This window comes from Alternaria metachromatica, assembly GCF_023757995.1.
Source record: "Alternaria metachromatica strain BMP 0045 chromosome Unknown scaffold_39, whole genome shotgun sequence".
In the NCBI taxonomy this organism is placed as follows: Eukaryota; Fungi; Ascomycota; class Dothideomycetes; order Pleosporales; family Pleosporaceae; genus Alternaria; species Alternaria metachromatica.
The window spans coordinates 158,246-182,720 of record NW_026055530.1 but is presented as its reverse complement, the minus strand read 5'-3'; the positions used below and the strand labels follow the sequence as shown (position 1 = coordinate 182,720).

Genomic DNA, 24,475 nt, shown 5'->3' with positions numbered 1-24,475 from the left:
ATAGCTACCTAGGTACTTTGTGAAGGAAGAAACGACCAGCATAGATTTTACCCGGTTTCGTACGACGTTGCACAAATGGTGCAGGTGGGAACGTGACGATGGCCAGGGGAGTTGCAGAGAAGGAACGTGACAGATGGATTCTTGTGTTACACAGGTAGGTATCTACTGACCAATCAAGTTGTCTATCTAGGTATGCTGAAGTACCGAATCGTTGATCACGATCCCCATCCTTATTGTCATTCCAGCTACGGCAAGGCTGTACACGCGCGCTTAGCCACCTTGGGCAATCTCACATGTATTCATTCATCCCCATCCACACACCTCATACGTTCCCTCGCACACATTCGCTAACCCCAGACCCTAAATCAAATCCTCCCATCCTTCAAACCCGCGGCCCATCATACCGTCATCGAGATCAACCAGTCGTTCTTTCCCACGTCCGAAACTAGACTAGCCCACCGTTTATGTAGGTATTGAACACAATAGCAACAATGGATCCATCCCGGAAAAAGGCTCGGTACGCACACTTGATTGCCGGTAATGGGTCTAGACTAGACTGCTGCTAGCTATTATGCAGATGATGCACAAAGTATGTGGCGTCGTGTGGTGGGTTTGTGTCTTCCTATTGTGCCTAGGTATTGTGTTGGGTGTTTCAGGTGTGGGGGTGCAGGCGTGAATAAGGCGGAAGGCGGGCGGACGCGGGAGGATTGGGGCGTCCACTGCAGCGGGTGGGTGGGTATATATAGGTTAAGTGGTGGTATGCTTCGGGGAGTGAGGTTTGTGAATGTGCGTGTATTTGAGGTTTAGATGTGAGTTGTTCTTGAAGTATGCGATGACGGATGGGTTTTGCTGACTTTTGACACAGCCAAGATACGAACGACGAGAGGATTCCAATAACGACTGGCAAACGGCATCAACGGCATTACTGCATCGTCATATCAGGATCATACACCAGTTTATTGCATCTCCCTATCTATCTTCGTGGTCGCGCGACATCTATCGGCAAAGTGTTTAACCATCGACAATTGCCAGTACGGGTACCGAACTCGCATGACCGCCGCCTAACCCGTCACACCAACATCACGCCACAACCCCACGATCACGATACCCACAGACGGTATTCTCCAAAACGCAGACAAGCACTTGCTTGGCCAACAGAACAACCATTGATATATACCATGGACCCGTTCCGCAACAACAACGCAGCAGTATCCAACGCAAAAGCCTCCACACTCCACAACATCGCATCATCAACACTATCATCCACACCATTCAACACACTTCCCGCACACTCCTCATCATACCAATCATACCAAGAAGACAATCCAGCACCCCCCGCCTACCACACCGTCGTAGACCCCACCCTCCCCATCCCCAACATGACAAACCCGTACGACCCCCAAGAAGAAGACTGCGACACGCAAGAAACGGCAGACGACACACCCGAAATCACAATCAACGCCGCGACCCAGATCCGGGGCCACGGAAACATCATCTCCATTGCACAGATGGATAGCGTGAGGATAGCGAATCTCATTGCTACTGTACTTAGTGGTGAGGCTATTGAGACGGGGAAGATGGGGGAGGATGATACTGCTGCTGGCAGGCCGATTACACCAGAGAGTCCGACGACGCAGGCGACGGCACGGGGGGAGTGTACGTCTACGACGCAGGTTCGAGGCGTGAAGCGCTATTCCAACATCAATATTACGGTTAACTGCGGCGCTACTATTATTGGGGATAGAAATATCGTGGGACCGGGACTGGGCGATATTGCGAGGCAGATGCAGATGGCGCAGAGGAATCAGGCGGCGTTGCTGGCTCAGCAACGGATGCAGCAACAACAAGCTGCTGCTGCGGCGGTGGCAGGAGGTCAAGTACCAAGGATACCGTCGCCACCGTTACAACAAAGAAATATCTCGCCCAACGGAGGTTTGTTCCCGATGAAGCCTGCGACGCCGCCGATGAGTCGCAGTTCTAGTGCGAATAGCGAGATGGGAGTTGGAGGGAGGAAGAGGAAGTGTGAGGATGGTGGGGAGGGGGCTGCTGCGAAGAGGCGTGGTTGAGGCACGGAGAGCTAGATGCTCTATGGATGCAGGATGGCCATCATGGGATTTCTCTCCTTCTTCATCTTCGGAGCCGGGGATACGGTGTAGTCGAGCCAAGTCTTCTAACGTCTTGGAGGCTCATGAATAACGATTTATGAGGTATGATGGCCTTCATGGCTTTGTAGGATAATGTTGGATATACACGATGGAGCTATAATAATGTCAACATATACTTTGAGCAATGTCTATTCTTCTCTGTCACTCCTCTCTGTTATTCCCGACTGAAGTCGAGTATTGCAAGGCGATACCAAGCCTTTCACATGTCACTCGTGGAGACAGCCACACGTGCACCGCTCCTGCTGCGCTAAGCAGGCGAGCGCAAGTACTAGATAAAGTAAGGGCGTGGCACAGAGTGTAGATGCAGCTGTGTGCGAGGGTGCAATATCAGCGAGATGCCAATGACGCAGCGGCAGATGATGAATAGCGTGTGAGTGGCTTGTGAATGGCTTGATGTTCAGCCGCCTAAAACGTTAGAGGCCGCCGTCGGAGGTGTCGGGACTCGGAGTTAGCCCACCGCGCGCGAGGTGCTTGATGCTTCGTGTCCTTTACGAGGTGTTCGTGGGCGCGCAGGAAGCTGTTGAGATGCGATAGACTGTGAGATGCGGCATAGTTGAAGAAGAAGAAGAAGAGTAATAAAAGTCACTCGGCGTATATCAGAAATATCATCATCTTGCTGTGACGCACTCACCCGCTGCAGCGCCTCCGTCGACCCCTGCTTAGTGGCATCCCGAACGGGGGAGCACTCCTAAGCTCACTACCACATGGAGCGCCTTCACTCTGCCACCTCCAGCAATTCCCCGTCTCCCGCCCTACATTGTTAGCCTCGACGCCGAGTCGATGTGAATGTGTAGCACGTGAATCAACACAACCCTTCAAACTGCGCCGCCCGTGTCAAGTGGGCGATTCGGCGGTTGCACTCGACGTTTGAGTAGCTCCCGAAGCGGATCAAGACCTACCTGGCCTCTTCTCGCAACGCCATCGAAACCGTTGAGCAGAGCAGCCGGTGCGACGCGTCAATTTCACACGTTACGACGCCCGGGCTAAGACAAAATCAATTACCTGTAAGCCCCTTTTCCTCTCCCTATACTCCGTCATCCTACTGCCCTGGCCCTCTGCTCCCTCACCTGCCTGCCACTTCCACCCCAACCCATTGACCCATCGTACCGTGTTGACATTGGACGTCTTGCAGTAGTTACCACCGCACCCTCGAAGCGTTGCATACCACACCTCCTGCATCATGGAGCCGTGGATGAGCTGGGTCGTGTTCCTGGCCATTGGAGGCGCCGCCTACTGGTACTACATGCACCAGGGCAACACGGCGGATACCCGAGGACGCTCGACCACGGGCAAGTCGACGACTAGCTCGCTCAAGGAGGCAGTCAGCTGGGACACCCCAGAGAAGAAGCCCAAGGCACAGAAGGCTGCAAAGCCCAAGGCCCCTCGCAAGTCAGTCAAGACGGCCGTCCAGGATGCCGGCAACAAGGCCGCCGCGACCATCTCGCAAGCCGCCCCCAAGCAGGCTGCCGACGACAGCGCCGTCGAGCCCCCCGCCGCCTACACCAACAAGGCCCCGAGCGGCAAGGACGTCTCCGACATGCTTGGTGAGCGCGCCGCCTCGCCCGCTGTCATGAGCATCAAGCCCTCCGAGAAGCCAGCTAAGTCGGTCAAGGCTCAGACACAAAAGGCCGAGGTCGCGACCGAGTCCAAGAAGCAGCGCCAGAACAGGAAGAAGGTCGAGGAGGCCAAGGCCGCGCGCGAGGAAGAGGAGAAGGCGCGCAAGGCTCTCGAGGAGAAGCAGCGTCGTGTCGCTCGTGAGGCGCGCGGTGAGCCGGCCAAGAACGGTCTCGGACAGAGCAAGCCCCCAGCCTCCAACCCCTGGACTGAGGTGCCTTCTCGCGGTGCCGTCCAGCCTCCCAAGGCCGCTTCGTCTGGTCAGCTTCTCGACACCTTCGAGGCTCCTGCCCAAACCGCTACCAAGACTGCCGCCCCTACCAACGGCGCTGCTAAGACCGCTGCCCCTGTCAGCACCCTGCCCTCGGAGGAAGAGCAGATGAGGCTTGCCATGGAGGACTCTGCCTGGACCACCGTCCCCAAGGGCGGCAAGCCTAAGCGCAAGACTGTGAACGAGGAGCTTGCTGAAGAGCTCAGCGAAGTCACCACCGCCACAAAGCCCCAACAGTCCGCCAAGCCAGTTCGGCCAACCGAAGTCATCAAGGAGAACAAGAACCCCAGCTCTCGCTACCAGATCCTTGCCGAAGAGTTCAACCCCAAGACTGGCGACGATGCCGATGACTGGGCTGTCATGTGAAGCGGGCAAACATGACTCAGCCAGCAGCTGGTCTCAGGACCCCGGGTACATTTACGTACCCTGGACGACGATACACCTTTCGATTTCTATCACATTGATGACTGTTGGCGCACGTGAGATCTTCAGGCGTTGATCTGACCCCTTCCAACCTTCATCACGATAGCATCATATTTGGCATGACGGACGGGCATAGCTCATACGACGGTGGAATTGTCCTTGTAAGCATGGGTATGGCTGGATCATCGGATGGGTTCCTTCCACTGCTTTGCTATCCAGGTCATGGAAGCATCGGCGTATAGGGTTGCATCTGATCTTATTGCAAAGGCTTCTTGCATTCGCGTCCTGTACTTCAATACCACATTTAAACATCAATCAGTACCCGACGCTGGAATAATGACTGTTGAGGCGCGCAGGTAGAAAAAGTAGTTGTTGAATTGCAGCTCCTCATACAAAACCTCCCACACATGAGTCTGCAGTACAGCCGTGCGTTGGTGAAAGCTATAAATACAACGGTGCTCCACCGTGTTGAAAGTGCCCGTGCCAAGTCGTGAATCAGCTAGTCAAGATTGGTCCGGAGGTATTTCGTACCGACTGCTACTCCTGACGCCATAGTCAGAGTCGAGTAGCAGAAATCTGGCCTTTTAGTAGTACTCTAGTAGGTTGCGCGAACCGAGGAACCAGCGCCGCAGCAACCCTGGGAACAGCCCACACTTTGCAATATCGAGTGCATAGAATATATTCACAGCCGTCACGCGCAACTGCCAGCTAGCAATCCCACCCTGCAATTTACTAGCCTGCAACAGAAGAAAGTAGTGAGACTCAACACATCAAAGTAAGGCGCAAAGGGTTAGGCCGCTGACATAATCTGACGTTCCGAAGGTCAATCGCGTGAAGGACACCTGTTCGGAGCAGCGCAACCCAATCACCTCTACACCTGCCGCCGCCCACCCTCTCTTCTTCTCTACTACACCACCAGCCATGGCGCAGATACGCGGCACCGCTGGCTACCATTTGGGCAACCAGAGCCCCTTTGGCAACTCGGGGCGCAACGACAACAGCACGAATGACCCCAGCCCGCTCGACCAACTGCGCGCCCAGACGAGCAAGCTCGAGGACCTGCTGGACACTGTCTTCGACCCCATCAAGCCGTGAGTCTTACTCTCAGTGCACCAGAAGCGGTGCCACGACGCTGCCCGCTTGGAAACCGGCTAATTCCCCCCGTAGATACCTCCCTGGCATCGGCCGCTTCCTCATCGTCGTTACCTTCCTCGAAGATGCCCTGCGCATTATCACACAATGGACCGACCAGCTCACGTACCTGCACGACTACCGCCACAGTACGTCTCCACTACCCCTCCTCTCGCAGCAGCGCGTGAACAATGGCTAACACGGTCTCTCTCCGTTTGCAGTCTGGAACGGCGTCACGCACATGTTCCTCATCGTCAACATCGTCCTCATGACCGTCTGCTCCTTCGGCGTCATTTTCCGAAAATACTCCGAATTCAGCGTAGTGGGACTCATGACCGTCGTGGTGCTCCAGGGCATCGGCTACGGCCTCGTCTTCGACCTCAACTTCTTCCTGCGCAACCTGTCCGTCATGGGCGGTCTGCTCATGGTGCTCTCCGACTCGTGGGTGCGCAAGAAGTTTGCGCCCGCCGGTCTACCCCAGCTCGACGAAAAGGACAAGAAGATGTACTTCCAGCTCGCCGGACGCGTCCTGCTCATCTTCCTCTTTGTCGGATTCGTGTTCCGCGGCGACTGGGGCTTCTGGAGAATCATCGCCAGTCTTTTGGGACTCGTGGCGTGTGTCATGGTGGTTGTGGGCTTCAAGGCAAAGTTCTCGGCTGTTATGCTCGTGCTTATTCTCAGCGTCTTCAACCTCTACGTTAACAATTGGTGGAAACTGCACCCGCACCACCCTCACAAGGACTTTGCCAAGTACGACTTCTTCCAAATTCTGTCCATTGTGTAAGTTACCCCATTTCCGCTATCAACAAGCGCCATTGCTAATAATCATACAGTGGCGGTCTCCTCTTGCTGGTCAACATGGGCCCCGGCCAATTTTCCGTCGACGAGAAGAAGAAGGTCTACTAGACTCGGTCATGTTCACGCATCACGACACGTGTTTCGGCTTTTTTGAACGAAACGGTCGCCTTATATTCGATATATAAACGCATATATGATATTCAATTGGGGAAAAACGAACGTGGTGGGGAAAAGCGAGAGATGCATGGCGGTTTGAGCAGATCCCAGTTTCAAGACCGGACCGTACAAGACAAACAATCGGGCGTTGGGAAAGAAAGGATTGTTGGGATCCGAAAAACCGGGCTAGGTTTTGTGTTACCCGCCTCAGGGAAGTCCTTCTCCTGTGCCAGGCATCTGGGAGTGGCAAACGTTGTGTAGAATTATGGAACGAATCCGGCGTTTGTTTCTTACTTGCGAGTGATATGATGCGATTTGGGCTTATGAATCGCACGTTTCGAAGGGGATTTTCTTTTCTTCCATATATATGGCAAATGCATATTCCCCCAATTCTACTTCCAGTTCCGCCTTCTCTTATGCGCTTTTCGATGTACACTTAACTTGACACAGATTCCGGGCCCACAAGCCAAAGTGGAGTCAGTGTCGGTATCGGTGACCTCCGCGTTTGGCGGCTGCGGCATGCCACACACACCTGCCATGCGCGGTTTGGTGTAGGCTGGTAGGGTTATCTAGACGCGAGGCGCGCCACTAGTTATCTAATCGTACATGTATCCATACGTACCTCGTGGAAGCAAACAACCAACAGCCATTCCACCCACATCACCAATTCTACCTCACCATCTTTATCTGCACCTATCGTAATTATGGCACCGAACAAAATCATCATTGATACAGACCCTGTGAGTTACTTCCAATATGCGAAAGTGCGGGGTAAATGTCGGTGGGGGAAATAGGCGGGAATGGGCATGAAAACGGGGATAAGTGGTAATTTGGAAATGATCGAGGCTGATTGAAAATGTGGTAGGGCGTCGATGATATCCTGGCTATGCTCCTGGCGTTCTCGGCCAAGAGCGAGGAGTTGGATATTTTGATGTTGAGTTTGACGTTTGGGAATGTCGAGGTTAAGAAGTATGTTTACAACATCCTCTTCGATTTGTTTCACATGCGTGGAACTCATGCGCTGGATGAGATCCAAGGTTGAGAGAGGGGTGACGAATTGACTAACAAATTTCTAGTTGTCTACGCAATGTGGTCACGCTGTTCCATTATATTGAGAAAGAGAGAGCGTGGAGGAAGGAGAATGGCAGGCCTGAGGGGTTTGAAACGTTGAGTGCGAGGAAACCTATTGGTGAGTTTGTGATACGGGGGGATGGTGGAGAAAGAGAATTTGTGCTAACATTTTGTGATAGTTGCTGTTGGTGCCGAGGAGCCATTGGCCGAACATATGATGGTCGCGGACTTCTTCCGTAAGTTGAAGATTCCGAGCGGTTGGATGGGAAGAGCGAATGGCTGACGCTGTGTAGACGGAATCGATGGGCTGGGAGGTATACATCATAGCGTAAGCTCTTTGTCTTCCAACACGACATAAAAACTTGAGAACTGACCTTATCCAGCACCCACACCTCTCACCAGAAGAGACATGGAAGTCGCTCTTCACACCTCAGCCGAAGAACATGTCGGCTGAAGAAACCAAGGCGCTACAAAAGGTCAAGGAGAAACACTCGCTCTTCACGCCATCGCTGAAGCCTGCACATGAAGTCATGCTCGACTTGCTGAGGGAGAACGAGCCTGATACGGTTACTATTGTGGCAGTTGGACCTCTGACCAATCTTGCTATTGCTGCTGCGCAAGATCCCGAGACTTTCTTGAAGGTCAAGGAGGTAGTTGTCATGGGCGGTGCAATTGATGCGCCTGGAAATGTAAGTTCTCATCCTTCTAAACTTATAGCCTTAGCCTTCTTCGCATCCCACCCAGCTCTACGCAGCTCTGAAAAGCCACCCACCCCGCCATCCCCATCCCCCCCTTCAACCTAATCATACAACCCCTTACCCCCCTCCGTCCCTCACTAAACCACCCCACCAGATGACCCCCGGCGCCGAATTCAACACCTACGCCGACTCCGTAGCCAGCGCACGCGTCTTCGCCCTCACATCCTTGAACCCACACCTCACCATGCCCCCTTCACTCTCAAACCCCCAGAAGAAGCACCAACTACCACCCTACCCAAGAACGCTCAGCAAGCGCCTAACCATCAAGCTCTTCCCGCTCGACACAACAGAACTACACGTGTTACCCAAAACCATGTACGAAGACTACATAAACCTAAAACCCATCAAAGGCTCCCCTTTGTCAGAATGGACAAGCCTATTCCTCACCTCCACATTCGCAAAAAACTTATCCCTAAACCCCCAACAAGACCCCACGAAATCCGGTCTCCAACTACACGACCCCTTAACTATCTGGTACGCGCTGTGTCCCAGCAACCCGTTATGGAAGTTCAAAGAGGAGGATGTGAGGGTTGAGACGAGTGGGCAGTGGACGAGGGGGTGTACGATTGTGGATCGGAGGGGTAGGCCGGTTATGGAGGGGGAGAGCAGTTTGGACGAGGAGGTTGTGGGGGATGCGGGGGGGTGGAGGGATAGTAGGAGGGGGAATCGGGTGGGGTGGTGTACGAGGAGTCCGGGGGAGGGCAAGTTTGCGAGGGTGCTTTTGCATAGGGTTTTGGGGGATGGGGAACAGTGGTAGAGTGGAGTGGGAGTGGGTGTGTGGGGTTAGGTAGATGAGTGCTGTATGGTAGGAAGACGGGTATTCGATAGAGGGTTGTGTATGGAAGGGCTGAGTAATAAACTATACACGCTACGCTACATGTCTGAGGTTTGTACTCAGACTGGCCTTGGCACAAGTATTTACTTCCTCCAGGATCGAAATACCGGTAAATTCATAGACAAGGGCCATACGCGCAAAGGTTTCCATTGCATAAATCCACCAATTCATTCCCGGCTAGCTTGCTACCTATCCGTCGGCTTACCCGCCATCATCCACCCCTATCCGTGCCCGCCTTACACAACGGCATATGGGGTCCCCAAAGTCCCTCATGCCACCGCGACCAACACCAAAAGCCGAGCATGCATCAGAGCCCAACCACCTCCGTAACACACCCAAGCCCAGCACTTCCTGTCCTCCCAGTTCCTCTCCCTGTAAAAATAACTGACACAAAGCCCCTTCTAAACGAACCACTCGGAATGACCGCCGTTTTCGTATCACGATAACACAAGAGCTTACACGAAACCCCCTCTTCCCCTTCGGAGAATATCCACACGACTGGGAAACCCAGCTGCCACACTTGTCTGTTGTACACCTGTTGGTGTTGTCTCAATCTACTCATCTCCCGGGCCCATACGCCGGGGGAGACTGGGTAAGTATTCGTTTAGACAAGACCTAGTAGTGAAAAAGAAGGACCAGATAAGCAACTCTTTAAAGAAGAAGATATCTTCTTCAACTAATCCTCCAACCCACCCATCCATCTCCCTCAACTCATCAACCCCCATGAAACCCAGTCTAGATACCACGCCATTTCCCTCTCCTCATCTCCGCTTCCTCTACCCACTCATGCCGTGCACCCATGCAATCCGGCTCCACCTACTTCATCAAGCCGCCCACCGGCAATCACAAGGGGCAAGCTAATTTCCGCCACCGGCACTTTCTCCGCTTCGTGCCATGTGTCACGGAGACGTTGTCGCGTTGCGTCATCAGCGTTGTGCAAACGTAAAGAGCGAAGAGATAACTGGGGCTGAGGTGCTCGGGACGGCTGATCAAACTGAGGGAGTACCTCATGCGAGGAAGAAACTAAACAGGTTTGCCGAGCACATGGGTTTGAAATGAAAGTCTGCTTAGACATGGAGGTATTTCAGACTTCTAGGTTGTCAAATATTACTAGATGTTCGATTCTTTTCCTTGATTAGGGTGGGATGGTGTGTGTTATTTGGCTAGGCTACATGTCCGGGTGAGTGGGATTGGCAAAGGGAGGAGCGCGGGTTCACCGCTGGTCTAGTGTTACCCAGAGAGCTGAGAGATCGCGATGAGTCCTCCGCACCCCATATAAGGAGAATTCTGAAAAGGTCTGCAGCATACATCAACGTGACAATACGCAAAGAAGGCGACCTGACGTCAACGTAGGCTCCAGGGTGTTCAGTTGTTGTTTATTGGACGTGATAACAGCAGAGATCCAATCAGACCCAAGAGGCTACAATAATCACTCGATTTGCGTATATTTGAGAGAGAGTTGATGCCATTGTACTCTCCTCACGTGTGAAATACAGCTCCAAAATACCGCAATGCAACCGTCTTCACATATTCCATAAAGGTCGAGTCCAGAGGACGAAGATAAGATTAAAGTCAGACCTCTGTATACTAGGTCTGCCATAGTCGAAGAGAAAGAACAGGATACGATCGAGGGTATATCTTGTGTGAATGCCTGCCGCAAAGGAAAGAAGATACATGCTTAGGTGCCACCAGCTCCGTACGCGGTAGATGCAACTGCGAGGAAGGGAGAATCATGAAAACGTGCATTTGGGGGTGGAGAAAGGTTTGTTCTGGCCCCTGGGAATATGATTCATAAACGAACGCAAATGCCAGCAAATGGCTAAAGGGGGATGAAAACGCCACCGCTGAGATGATGCAAAAGATGAACGCGGACTTTCCAATTCTTACTAATGTGGCCCGAAGGCTACGGCAACTTTATTTGATTCTCAGGTTGCTCCTATGCCTGCATGTCGTCATTGAGGGAAACCACCCTGTTGTTGTTGTTGGTGACTTGACGGCATTCGCGAGGCAGTCCACGAGAACATGGCCATGTCGCAGATACGCGCAAGAACCTGCTGGCTGGATGCACGGCTCTCATGACTGATGAACGACATAGCGACACAAAGCTTATTCAAGTCGTTGTCTGGACTTTGGTCGACCTGGGGTGGCAGAGCGTTGGGGAAACCACCAATGCGGCTACCGTAATGACGAGCGATCGCAATCGAGTAGATGGCATCGCGCACCTCGTGCATGCACAGGACGCCACGTAGTACTGAGAGGGCGCCGTCGGCTGCTCCGGGCGGGGCAGTGTCTGAGCCTGAGAATTGGACAAAGTCTCCGAGATGTTGCCAGAAGTCGACTTGCGACCTCTTGACATCCTCAAGCGTGGGGGGATATGCCAATTGACGTGTGGGATTCGAGTCCAGATTTTGATTCGTCATAAGAGCTTCCAGCACGTCGAGGCGCGCACGGGTTTCTCTCATCGCAAAGTCTTCGCCTTCCGGCTGTGCTCCGTTGGTGCTTGGAAGGTTCTGCTTGCACGTACTCAACAAGTGCCATAATAAGCGAGCCTCTTGACTAAAGACGCCGGTCATGTCGGTATCGGCGGTAGCCTTGTACTTGATGGTCTCGGTGAAGAAAGCGGCCTCTTCATGTAGGGAGCGGTCGCTGAAGACTCTGTTGAGAGCATTGTTGTTCGTCGAGAACCAGTTGGTCTCAAGTACGAGGTCGAGCCCTTGGCAGTAATCATTAATAAAGATGCGCGAGAACTCGTCGTCGATTTCACGGGGCACTGGCGAGGTCCGCTGAGGAACCTCGGGCGGGCTGTGGTTGCAGATACCAAAGATGTCTTGGATATTCAACCGCTTGCCTGAATCTGCGTTAGGACTGTGATGGCGATATGGAGCAGGATACCAACCTTTCATGGGCTCTGGCGGAGGCGGGTGGTAGCTGGCGCCTGGAGGCCCTCTCATGTTGGGATCCATGGGGTGCACGCCGTTGTAATGTTGGGGTGGCTGTAGATTGGGATCGGCTTGCGCGAGTGCAGGGTCTATGGCGTGGAAGTTGCCTTGCTGGTGTTCGCCGCTCGTAGCAGGAGCAGCAGTCGCGTACCCCGCGGACGAGGCAGGCGCGTACCCTTGGGGTACCGGACTTTGGCTGTAGTTGGAGGAGGAAGGTGCGGGCGCCGGTGCGCTTGTCGCGTGGGGTGCGGGCGCAGAGTTGGGAGCAGGTTGTATTTGGGCGGGACCGGATTGCTGCTTGAAAATCGGGTCGTAACCCAAGCACTCTCGTTTGCTCTTCTGGCAGTTCCGGCACATGGGGTGGGCTTCGTCGCACTGTCGGGGTGGTGGTTAGCGCATGAGCAGGTGAGTAGTGATGTTGGTGCGCGATGCAGAAAATTTGCCAGAAATCGGCGCAGCTGTATTTGCAGCCCGCAACGACGATGTTGCGAGGCAAAGTGCTGCAGTCCACTGAATAGCAGTGTTGCTGCACAGCCGGTCGCTTCTGACACGCGAGAGGTTGGATTAGAGGAGTTTGGGTTCCTCGCTCGGTTAAGCAAGCGACAAGCAATAGCTCCTCTGACATCGCGTCGCGTCTGCACCGCGTTCCATTGACGTATGCACTCACCTTTATTCTCCGTTTGCGACATGTCAGACAGCCAGTCTTGGTGCGACGCTTGATCTCCTTCTTATGGCGACCACCAGACAGCACTCGCTGGTCGCCCTGCGGCGGCAGCTGGTATCGCATGGCATTGAATTGCGGGCCCATGTTGCCCATCATGGGCGGGCCTTGCTGCGCATGCGCCGGGTGAGGATAGTACTGCGGCATACCGTGCTGCGGCGGTGGGAGCGGAGAGCCCATGGGCTGGGGCGGCTGCTGAGGTTGCGCCTGGGGCTGCTGGCCGTCCTGCAGACGTATTGGCGGCAGATTGAGGGGCGGCAGCGACATGTTGGAGCCCTGGGGAGAGCTGCGGTAGCCATCGTTGCTCTGCTGGCCTTGGGGCGGCGGGTAGGTATACGTGGGCTGCATCGAGGGCGACGGGTACGAGTGCGGTGAGGGATAGGCGACGGCCTGCTGCTGGCGCGACTGCATGTTAGGATCGGCCATGCTCTGGTGGGAAAAGTGCGAAGGGGCCGGCGAGTAGGGCGCCTGGGAGATGTGGGTGGAAAAGTCGTGCGACATGGGCTAGCAATGGAGTCTGCCACCGGGGCGCTCTTCAGTTCTTGGGGATGTCTTGAAGAGCACGGCGGCGCTAGAAAGCTTGAGGCGGATGGGAAGAGGGACGGCAAGCCTGGCAAGGAACTGGGATTAGCTGAGTTGGCGAAGGCGTTATGACCCGCGGAACAGGGGCCTGGCCTCGCTCGGTTCGACGCCGCCGCGCTGCACGTAGTTGTGCGTGCACTACATAGATTGGGATAACAAATACGTGAACGACTCAAAGACTAACAAAGTCCAGAGAATGAAAGTGAGAAGGGCTAAACTATGATAGATGAGGAAGGATGAGGATGAGGATGATGAAGACTGGCATGCCAGCTGCCGCTCCCTGAAATGCATCGCGCGCGATATCCCTCACTCATCTCGTCCGTCTAGGAGGCAGCGAGTGGACTCAGTGGAGGGTGGGCTGCAGCTGGCTAGCCGCCTTTAGCAGGTAATGAGGGCGCATGTGGCAGTGCCATGAAGGAATCAACCGACTTTACTTACAAGCTGCCTACAAGCGAGTCTCGCTTGAGCGGAAGGTAGCGAACAGGGTACTGCTGTCCGACGGGCTAGCGACGCGCGACGATGAGCTGGCCGAGGAGAGCTTGGGCAGAGGAGCACTTCTAGCGACGAGAGGGCGGCAGGCCGATGCAGCCAGAGCAATCGGGCATTTCTTCAGCAAAAGGCTAAAGGCGCAGACCGCTCCCCAGCGCAAAAAGAACTTCAGCATGCCAGGGCCGCTAGCCTGCATCGGGCCAATCACGTGCCGCTCTGCGCTGCGCACTGGGGCCCGCCACACTGTTCTTCCTGCAATCAGCGTCGTCCCGTCCGCTGCTGCACCTCTCTATTGCCCATTACCCAAGTACCTTACTGAGCCGAGCCTCGTGCGGCGTGCAGCGACATTCTGACCCGCTTAGACACACCATGCAGCCGCCCATACCACCCACACTGCACCGTTTGCGTTGCTCAACCCTCATCCGACGGACTGGCAGAATTTGATTAAGGCTGATTGCGCAGTACCTGGGTCCCGGTCCAGCCGGCGCGAGCGGCATCTCTTCGAGAACACCTCCCTCTTGCACCCTCTGCACCCTCACTGCTCGCTTAGCTATCGGTGGCTTGCTCCTGCATCGTCACGACGAACCATTCTGTGCCTGCTTGCACATCTCTGATGCCGCGTATTCTTAGCCTGCCCTTATTTCACTGCCCATTTCACTGCGCAATCCTTTGCTCCCACTGCGGGTGACGTAGGTAGCTCCCGATGTGACAATCGTGCAATGGTGCGCTGTCCAACGATCAAGCACACGAGCATCCGATCTCCAGACTGCGTCTTACGGGCCGGTTTCCCTTCCAGGGTGGCCAGCGGCGCGCCTCGTCCTATCTAAAGCGCGCGCTGACATCAACTTCCGCCTGTCCAATTCAATCTCCCTGCCTATTTACCCGCAATGGGCATATCGCAAGGGCGGCTTCCATTGCCAGCCACAACGCCGTATCTGAAGGCATCTGGCGGAATCCTCCATGGGTTATCTGCGGGTAAATAAACGCATATCGGGTTAAGCCATTGCCTGCTACAGCTGAGTGTGACCAACCTGTAGGAGGTGCATCACCGGCAAGACTTGTCCTTCCGTCTGGGTAGCACTAGGAGGCCGCCAACACGTGTCGAGATATCTACTGGACACCTCACCATTGTCGCCGAACAACCTTCGCGCCAAACAAGCTGGTTGGACTTTGCGATGCGACATGCGATGCGACAGGCGATACTGCATTGCGAATCCCTTGTCCAATGTTGCACAAGCAAAGACCCTGGTCCTAGGGCTGACAAGGTGCATCTAACAGGCCGCTACCAGTGCGCGCGCAGGGAAGTCTGCACTCGGTGCGACCAAGAACACAGCGCCAGAGAAGCCTGTGGAACACTGCTAATTGTCGCTCGTTCGCAAAGTGTCTCTCGCGGGCGCCCGCTGAGACATGGTAAGATCTCGTCTATCGCAGTGCACAGAAAAGCCAGGTCAGGGATACCCCCGCACACGAAAGCATCGAACGCTTCTCGAACAAAGTTGAACGCCAACCGAGCGAGCTTTGCGCATCATCCTTCCGCCCCGCTCTCGCCTACAGACCGCCTGAAGCGACAGGTGTCTTGATCATCGCTGCAATACGAGATGCATCGGGCTTTGCAAGGGATGGCCTTTTCCTTGCTCAGTAGGATTTTGCACAATTACATTTTCGATTGTTATGCCTGATCTCACAACAATGGCTGAGTCGTGCGGTGGCCACTTCTTATCCAAAGCTGCAGACCCTGAATAAGTTCACGCCATTGAGTTCACACTAAGTATTGCTGTCGCGAACCGACTCGGCTTTACCCTGGAGTATCCCAGAATCATGAGTAGGGATAGTCAGCAGCACAGACGTCGGCCAAGCGATATCCACGGTGTAGGAATCGGCGCGTTGCTCGTTCATTCCATAATCATGGTCGCGCACACCTGACCACCTCGACACCAACTCCAAGTTGTGTCAACCTGAGTCATCTCGAACACCGACAATTTCCGTGGCTTCAGGACACTGGAAAATTCAATACTCCCGCGGTTCATGAATAACGTTCTGGCCTGCCAGTACTACAAGTGTGCAAAAACCAGGCAACAGCTTTTCTGAGTCGTTGAGAGCCACATTGTAAGTATGACGATCTCACACGCGGCGACGATATGATGGATAACCACAGTTTGAACATGCAATAGAAAACCATGGTTTGTGGTGCATCCAAAGAGTCATGAAATTAAGGGTCGTCGTGCATGCGAGGGCGTTGAGAGGCAGGCTTAGCGTGTGGAAAGGGCTGATGCTATCATCGCAAGAGTTGGGAACCAAGGTAGGTGAACACAACCTACTGTGTCTACTTCGACTCGTAGGCATCTCGCAAGTTCTGACTGGCACGCATCTCTCCAATATGAAATTGTTGATTCGCCCTTTTTTTGGTGGTACTTTGGTTGTCGTGGCCTCCACCTTCAGGCTGCCATTTCGGTACCGTGGGACGCACCACAGCAGAATTGTACAAAATAAGGGGACAGACACCCTCTATCTTCTTTTTTCTCATATCCTCGCTCGGTCTTCATCTTGTGCACACTGTCTACTGACTACCACTTTGTCGTACCGCCACTTCACAACAACTCTTCCAGCTCATCTAACCTCCACACACACCAACTGTCAACATGTCCACAACAATAGACCAACAAAAAGAGGCCGCATACACCCTGCTCTCTGGTATGCTCACAAGCGTCCTACAGAAAGAGTGGAAAATAACAGACCGCCATTCGGCACAGTCGTCCGCCCTCCTCGACATACTACTCCTTCCCAAGCCAGCCCCAACCCCCACCCCAGCTCCCATCGCCCCCACCCCCATTAAGATCCAGAAACAAAGCATCTTCCGCCTAGGCAACAGAACATTCGACCTCGGCCCCGAACACGAATCTTCCGCCAGTTCCTCCTCCGATGACGATGCTCCGATCCGGAATGCGCGTCAGCTTAAGAGCGAGATGCGTAGGGTTAATGCGATTCAGAGGCGTGCGAAGAGGAGGGCGGAGAGGGGGAGGAGGAGGATTGAGAGGCATCTTGGGAAGACGGAGGGGGTACTGGAGTTTGAGACTGAGACCAAGACTTTGGAGACTACGAAGAGGGGGGTGGAGACGCCGGTGAGGATGTTGAAGGAGCTGGAGGACTACAATAGTCCTGCGAGGGGAAGTTTGTCTAGCGATAAGCTCATGTCGCCGCGAAGTGCTGAGTTCAGTTCGACGGCTAGCGAGGGCAACAGGGAGGTTGAGGAATACGATGGCGTCGACAGTCCCATGTCGGAACCCGTACAGGCACCCAGGCGACTACAGCGCGCGGGGCCTCACATCAAGTATGTCAAGCCGGCATCCAGCCAGCGTCCCGGAATTGCAAGGAAGGATTACCTAGGGCGACCACAGCGCCACTGCAGCGACTGCGACCGTACGTTACTGGCCTCCCACTGGACATGCCACGTCAAAGGCCGAATGCATCAGGACAATGCAGCTCGGGACAAGCAATCGCCTCCCGTGCAGGGCACGAAAACTAGACAAGAGTATATGCGCGGCTTGAAGCAATATTGCGTGTACTGTGACCGCCAGGTCCATTCGAGGGGCTGGGGCGGCCATTTGAAGGCAAGGGCGCATTTGGAGAATGTGGCGAAGGCCAAGGCGGATAAGGGGGACATTCACCTCCACGCCCCGACACCGGAGTCCGTTGTGCTGTCTGTGGAAGAGGAAGAGCAGAAAGAAGAAGAGGAGGAGTATGAAGATGACGGCTTCGGCGAAGAAGGCTACGAATATGGTCACTATTGCGATGACTGCGAGGTCACGTTCGCTGGTGCGAACTGGGCGCGGCATTTGACTTCGGCAGGCCACGTATTCAATGTCATTAAAAACTCTCCGGGGGATGAGGATATGACGTCCGATGACGATGAGGAAGAAGAAGAAGAAGAGGAGGAAAGCATGGCAGACTATGATTCTGCCACTGATGGAGAGAGCATCGTGTATGATGATGCCACTGACGAGGATTCTGCGTCGCCCTCGCCCTCGCCATCATCTTCACCCTCAGCGGAAGAGGATAACGTATCCAATGAGGGAATCACATTCCCCCACGACGGGACACCGGTTGCGGAACTCGCCTCGCCTCCCTCCCTCACATCTTCGCCCACCTCCCCCTCCACATTTTCCTGTGCTGAATTCCCTTCGGGAGTGAACTTCTACTGCGAGACCTGCAAGGTCACTATCTTGTCTGCGGATCCCTGGGAGATTGATGAGCATGTGGCTGATCACGCATATGCAGCCTGCGAGAAGGAAGAGGTGGTGGGGATGGATTGGTTGAGTCAGCTGAGGGAAGCTGCTGGGTGGGTGAAGGATGTGGAGGTGGAGGATATGGAGGGGGTAGAGGATATGGAGGGGGTAGAGGAAGTGAAGCAAGGTGGCATGGAATGTGAATACAATGGGTGGGCATGGAAGATGGGGACGGATGGTAAGGTAGTTGGGGGTATACGACGTAGTCCGTCTTATTAGAGGTCGAGTGTGGATTGATATGTATCCGCCACGATACCTCATAGATATGTGTAACTTGCGGAAGAGCGTCAATGTAGTCTACTAAAGACATTTTCAGCATCGTATTTCACCATGATACAAACACAGTTTGATGAGCATAATCATATTGGGTTTCCAACTATCTGACTATCCCTGCAACGTCCCAACGTATAGGTATCGAGAACTATCCCACAATGAAACGCCGCCCAATGCACTCGCACTCACTGCAATGCCACGAAAACGCCATATATGCTGACCAGATACCATATTACCCCTACAACCATAACAACCAAGAAGACCAACTAAGTATCCGTCTTGGGCTTCTTGTTCGGCAGTGCTGGCACCTTGAAACCACCCGCATCCACCTTCGAGCTACCGTTGAGCTGCGTGAACGAACCGCCCTTGAACCACCTATCCTCGTCTGCCTTCCTCTTACGGTTGGCTTCCTCACGCGCCTTGGGGTCAACCAACTCGAGGCCTTGGACAGGTGTGAACGCGATGGAGTTCGTTCCTGCACCACCAAGACCCACACCACCAGTTCGTAGACCCTGTGCACGTAGACTGGTTGCTGTGCCGCTTCCGCCAAAGCCTTTGAGAGACGAAGCTGCACCGAGAGTGGTGTCGGTGCCCCAGCCGGGGTTCTTCTTGCTGAGTTTGGCGCGGGTCTTGGGGTCGATTTGTTGCGCGCGGAGTCGTCCGGTGTCTGTGGCTCCGATCATGCCCATGCCTGCTACGGAGTCGCCATATCCGACTTCCTTCTCTTCTTTGCCGAAAGTCATCCGGTTTTGAGCCTTGCGTATCTCGGTCATTGCTGTTGCTTCCTTGGCCTTGCGGGCTCGCCTTCCACCTCTCTTTCGCGACGGCTTCTCATCGGGTACGGGAAGGGCCCTTCCTCCGGCCTTTTGGTTCGCTGGCATCTCCACCAACTTGTCCAACCGACGCTCACACTCTTTCCTCAGATCCATACCTATATCGGCAGTGCCGGAGTTGGAATGGGCGTCCACACGCGCGGCGAGAATGACCTTGGCCGCAACAATACGTAGCGCTTGCTTCCTCAGATCCGGTCTTTGGTTCTGGATGATGTCGCTGTGGTACAGGTAACCCTCGTGCCTCAGACCCATGTTCGAAAGTCCGACGGTAGCACCAGAGACTTTGGTCGAACCTAGAGGTGCAATATTGCAAGCGGGAGTCTTGGCTAGATTCGCGATACCGCCAGAGTATGAGATGAGATGGGCTGCGGTCAAACTTCCAATAAGCGCGGTAAGGTTAGGCGCGAACAGCTCAGTTCGGGATTCGACGAAACCCAGAATCTTGGATTTGGCGGCGTGTAGCTCGAGCAGCAGATGGCATGCGTTTGACACCAGGTCCAGCTCGGATTGTTCAAGAAGTCTCCCTTCCACACGTGTAGCTTCAATCTCGACAATCATAACCTGGGCAGGTTCCATTCCTTCGATTTGCCTCAGCTTGGGGCTGATGTCTTTGATGCTTGACAAAGGTCCGCCGCCGATGACCAAACATGCTTTGGCGTAGACCACAGGGTTCTTGATCAGATCCTCCAAATGGGGGAAGAAGGCCGAATAGTGGTCGCGAATGAACTTGTGGACGCTAGCAGTCTCGCCATCGATCTGTGTGGAGAACTCGTTGGCTTCTGTGAGGAGTTGGTATTCCGGAGATTCCTCAAACGATTCGCCCTCGACTATGTCCATCTGGTCCTTAGCCTCTTCGATGCGCTTGAGGACGGGGTCCAGGTTCGTCTTGAGCTGCTGCGCGGATCGAATGTCGGCCGGACCCTTGTTTTCCTTGTCCTTGTCCTGCTGCTTCTCGCGATATTGCGCCTCCTCATCGACCATCTCATCGTCGTCGCCAGAACCCTCGGCGAAGTCATTCTCCAGATCCTGGACATCCTCATCACCACTGTCTGCGAAGTCCGCCAGGAGCTCTTGCTCGAGAGTCGCCATGGCAGAATGTAGGCTGGGGGTATTCGGGGTATGTGCGGTTCAGCGTCGCTACCAGGCAATAGCAGTTGGGGGTATCGAGGAAGTCGCGACGGCGGCCAGAGGTTACCCTCCTAGTGGATATCGGTTGAGTGCTGAGTTCGGGAGCGTGCAGTATACTACGTACCTGTTGCCTGGGATGGCCGCCGGTCGAGTCGTGAATGCGCGCGGGTGAGTGTCGTGGGGAGAGAGAAGTTGCGCCGGCAGTGACGTGAAAGTGCTAATTGCTTGGCGTGCAGCGGATAAAAGTTGCGCTAAGGCAGTCGCGTTCTCACGTTACAGATTAATCTTGTCGCATCGCAGAACGACGCCCTACATACGACAATCGCTATCGCCAAGCTATTGTACCGTAGTCGTACTGCGTAGGCATCCGCGATCACGTGCTCGGCGGTTTGAGCGATCCGGACCAACCTTTGGAGCTCTGTTACTCCGACACGATCCAGGCGCGACAGCCTTCACGACCGACGTGCGCCTCGTCCGCTATCACCATCGCGCGCATACCACCACCTCCCTCATAAAGCCCTTGATCATCATATTCGAACGTCAACATGGAGGCCTCACGGGGACCCCCGCGGGTCAAGAACAAGGCCGCGGCGGCTGTCCAGATCTCTGCCGAACAATTGCTGAGGGAAGCCGTCGACCGTCAAGATGAGAAGCTCAAGGCGCCAACGCAGCGCTTCGCCGACATCGAGGAGTTGCATGAGTTCCAGGGGAGGAAGAGGAAGGAGTTTGAGGACTATGTGCGGCGCAACCGCATCAACATGAACAACTGGATGCGCTATGCTTCCTGGGAGCTGGAGCAGAAGGAATTTCGACGTGCCCGCTCCATCTTCGAACGAGCTCTCGATGTCGACTCAACGTCCGTCCCGTTGTGGTTGCGATACATTGAGAGTGAGATGAAGCACCGCAACGTCCAGCATGCCCGTAACCTTCTCGACCGCGCCGTTACCATTCTTCCGCGAGTCGACAAGCTATGGTACAAGTATGTCTACATGGAGGAGACGCTCGGCAACATCGACGGTGCCCGCTCGGTCTTCGAACGCTGGATGCAGTGGGAGCCTGAGGAGGCGGCATGGAGCTCATACATCAAGCTGGAGAAGAGACACGGCGAATTTGAGAGATGCCGGGCAATCTTCGAGCGCTTTACTGTCGTTCATCCGGAACCCAAGAACTGGATCAAATGGGCCAAGTTTGAGGAGGAGAACGGCACCAGCGACCTCGTGCGCGATGTCTACGGTACCGCCGTCACAACACTTGGAGATGACTTTATGGATGAGAAGCTGTTCATGGCATACGCGAAGTTCGAAGCGAGGCTGAAAGAGTTGGAACGTGCCCGAGCCATCTATAAGTTCGCCCTGGATCGTATGCCACGATCGAAATCGGTCAACCTACACAAAGCCTTCACAACCTTCGAGAAGCAGTACGGAGATCGAGACGGTATTGAAGACGTAATTCTGTCGAAACGACGTGTACACTACGAGGAGCAAATCAAAGAGAACCCCAAGAACTACGACAGCTGGATCGATTTTGCCCGACTGGAAGAGACGTCTGGCAACCCCGACCGAGTTCGAGACATATACGAGCGAGCCATCGCCCAGATACCACCCACACAGGAGAAGCGCCACTGGAGACGGTACATATATCTTTGGCTGTTCTACGCAGTCTGGGAGGAGACAGTTTCGCACGACATCGAACGAACCCGTCAAATTTACCAAGAGTGCATACGTTTGCTGCCACACAAGCGCTTCACGTTCGCCAAAGTATGGCTGGCTTTCGCTCATTTCCTTGTGCGACAAGGAGAGCTTACCGCTGCACGTAAGCTGCTCGGTCAAAGTTTGGGCATGTGTCCAAAGGACAAGCTTTTCAAGGGCTACATCGAACTGGAGATGAAGCTCTTCGAGTTCAACCGTTGTCGGCAGCTGTACACCAAGTACATTGAGTGGAATGGCTCAAACTGCCATACATGGATCAACTTCGCCAACCTAGAGCGTGGTCTCGACGACCTTGACCGTGCGCGGAGCATCTTCGAAATCGCCGTAGACACGCAAGAGATGGACATGCCAGAAGTTCTATGGAAAGCATACATCGACTTCGAGGAGGAAGAAGGCGAGTACGGCCGCACACGCGCACTCTACGAGCGCCTCCTCGAAAAGACCGACCACGTCAAAGTCTGGCTCTCCTACGCCCAATTCGAACTCGGCGTCCCCGACGAAACCACTCCCGAAGACGACGAAACGATCAGCGAGCTCGCTAAATCCCGCGCTCGCGAAGTCTTCACGCGGGCGCACACCCGGCTCAAGGAGAAGGACCTCAAAGAAGACCGCGTGGCGCTTCTCTCTGCGTGGAAGGCGTTCGAAGATGTTCATGGAACTGCAGAGGACAAGGACAAGATCGAGAAACAGATGCCGCGCAAGGTCAAGAAGAGGCGTAAGTTGGACGACGACAGCTTCGAGGAGTATGTCGATTATGTTTTCCCGGCCGACGACGAGAGTGCGGCGAAGTTGGCGAAGCTTATGGCGAATGCGCAGAGGTGGAAGATGGCGCAGGCTGCGAAGGCGGCTGCGGAAGAGAATGGGGATGCTGCGGATGGGGGCGGGGAGTAGGAGTGTTTGGGGTGTTTGGGAGGTGGGGCGTATGTAGGATAAGAGGAATCAGCATCGTTGTCTGGGACCTTGGTTGTTGTGGCGGTGACTCCGCGCTTGATCCTTGTTTTTGCAGACGCGTCCAAGTGAGAGTGAAGGTGACTCTAAAAATTTCGTCTTGGCGCACACATATTTAATAGCAAGCACTGCTCTCGTCTCCTAGACTCCTACAATCAACTCCAAATCTGAACGCAGCACCAGCAAAGATGGCCTCAAAGCAAGAGAAGCAGGTCCAGGCGCAGTACGAAGAGACCCTCAAAGCCAGCATCATCTGTAAGTCATTTCTAACTACCACTGCGGTACACTTCTGACATCATCCTTCGTAGCCCACGTTCGAGCAGTCTACGGCCCAAAGCACCCCCGCGGCTGTACTTTCGACGTCGTCGCTTCCAAAAAGCCCGATATCAGTCTCAGATATACATACATCGCCTACGTCATTGTCTACCCTAGCCCGTCTGATTCATTCTCCACTAGATGGAGGCTTCTTCTACAGACTCCCGAAAGGAGTGACTTGCGGTTTTGTTATGAGTCGCTCATTCACGCTCTACAAGTCGATATGCTTGCGGTCATGGGTACGTGGAGATGCCTGAGAATGATACAAGTGAGAACAGTCCGCTGACGAGTGACACTAGACAACGCACCTCGAGCCGACGATGAGATGGAGGAATCTTCAGAGGTTCGCGACGAGTAGGAGATCTTTGAGATGATGACTACAAGGGCTCATTAAGATGCCAAGAGCGTCTGGTGAAGGGGTTGTAGAAGTCGTGGTCCGTTCTCAGGACAAGACCTTCTGGTCTTGCATTTGCTGTTTGCGGTCACGTCATCAGAGCTTAGCAAATGCGAAACAGCCATGCTCAAGTGAAGGAGACCGAAAGAGCGCAACGCGTCTTGGCGTACGTACTTTAAGACAAACTCTTTACTTCTAGCTCTCTGCTTTCTCAGTCCTACACTTAACTCAGAACCTTACATCCAACTCCAAATTCCAACGCAACAGCAGCAGATATGACTTCTCTGGCAGTGGAAGAAGAGGCACTCAAAGCCACTATCCTCTGTACGTGTATCCACGGTGATCACTTCTTTCTGCTTGACTAACTTGCTCAATAGCCCATGTTCGCGCCATCCACGGCCCGAAATACCCTAGAGGTACTGTGTTCGACGTCGTCAGTGGATACTGCCGTGGACAAGATAGGCCGTATACCTGCTATGTCGTCGTTTACCCCGAAACCAAACCTTTCAAGGCGGGCGAAGTGGTCTCCGCCGATTGGTTTCCAATAGAGTCATCGGGTTTTAGGTTCAATGCCATTCAAGCCCATCAAGATCTTCTTACCAACCTGCGGACTGAAATGATTGGGGTTATGGGTAGGTG

The 24,475-nt window shown here is 54.2% G+C and overlaps 8 protein-coding genes across 8 annotated transcripts; 6 read left to right on the top strand and 2 right to left on the bottom strand.

Moving 5' to 3' along the window:
• Positions 1–3,345: 3,345 nt before the first annotated feature.
• Positions 3,346–4,416, top strand: J4E83_010013 (uncharacterized protein; the record flags this gene model as incomplete). The annotated part of the gene is made up of 1 exon (XM_049336897.1): positions 3,346–4,416. The coding sequence occupies one exon, from the start codon at positions 3,346–3,348 to the stop codon at positions 4,414–4,416; it is 1,071 nt and encodes a 356-aa protein (XP_049184021.1).
• A 978-nt stretch (positions 4,417–5,394) lies between these two features.
• Positions 5,395–6,510, top strand: J4E83_010012 (uncharacterized protein; the record flags this gene model as incomplete). Its single annotated transcript, XM_049336896.1, has 4 exons — positions 5,395–5,564; positions 5,641–5,753; positions 5,826–6,384; positions 6,438–6,510. 4 exons carry the CDS (start codon positions 5,395–5,397, stop codon positions 6,508–6,510), a joined length of 915 nt encoding a protein of 304 aa, XP_049184020.1.
• A 934-nt stretch (positions 6,511–7,444) lies between these two features.
• Positions 7,445–9,144, top strand: J4E83_010011 (uncharacterized protein; the record flags this gene model as incomplete). The annotated part of the gene is made up of 6 exons (XM_049336895.1): positions 7,445–7,527; positions 7,635–7,747; positions 7,809–7,865; positions 7,923–7,957; positions 8,013–8,318; positions 8,482–9,144. 6 exons carry the CDS (start codon positions 7,445–7,447, stop codon positions 9,142–9,144), a joined length of 1,257 nt encoding a protein of 418 aa, XP_049184019.1.
• A 2,030-nt stretch (positions 9,145–11,174) lies between these two features.
• On the bottom strand, positions 11,175–13,308 carry J4E83_010010 (uncharacterized protein; the record flags this gene model as incomplete). The annotated part of the gene is made up of 3 exons (XM_049336894.1): positions 11,175–12,070; positions 12,119–12,536; positions 12,829–13,308. 3 exons carry the CDS (start codon positions 13,306–13,308, stop codon positions 11,175–11,177), a joined length of 1,794 nt encoding a protein of 597 aa, XP_049184018.1.
• A 3,284-nt stretch (positions 13,309–16,592) lies between these two features.
• J4E83_010009 (uncharacterized protein) lies at positions 16,593–18,455 on the top strand (the record flags this gene model as incomplete). Its single annotated transcript, XM_049336893.1, has 1 exon — positions 16,593–18,455. One exon carries the CDS (start codon positions 16,593–16,595, stop codon positions 18,453–18,455), a length of 1,863 nt encoding a protein of 620 aa, XP_049184017.1.
• A 320-nt stretch (positions 18,456–18,775) lies between these two features.
• Positions 18,776–20,431, bottom strand: J4E83_010008 (uncharacterized protein; the record flags this gene model as incomplete). The annotated part of the gene is made up of 1 exon (XM_049336892.1): positions 18,776–20,431. The coding sequence occupies one exon, from the start codon at positions 20,429–20,431 to the stop codon at positions 18,776–18,778; it is 1,656 nt and encodes a 551-aa protein (XP_049184016.1).
• A 584-nt stretch (positions 20,432–21,015) lies between these two features.
• CLF1 (NineTeen Complex (NTC) component) lies at positions 21,016–23,070 on the top strand (the record flags this gene model as incomplete). Its single annotated transcript, XM_049336891.1, has 1 exon — positions 21,016–23,070. One exon carries the CDS (start codon positions 21,016–21,018, stop codon positions 23,068–23,070), a length of 2,055 nt encoding a protein of 684 aa, XP_049184015.1.
• Positions 23,071–23,315: 245 nt separating this feature from the next.
• Positions 23,316–23,800, top strand: J4E83_010006 (uncharacterized protein; the record flags this gene model as incomplete). The annotated part of the gene is made up of 3 exons (XM_049336890.1): positions 23,316–23,382; positions 23,436–23,681; positions 23,742–23,800. 3 exons carry the CDS (start codon positions 23,316–23,318, stop codon positions 23,798–23,800), a joined length of 372 nt encoding a protein of 123 aa, XP_049184014.1.
• Positions 23,801–24,475: the final 675 nt, after the last annotated feature.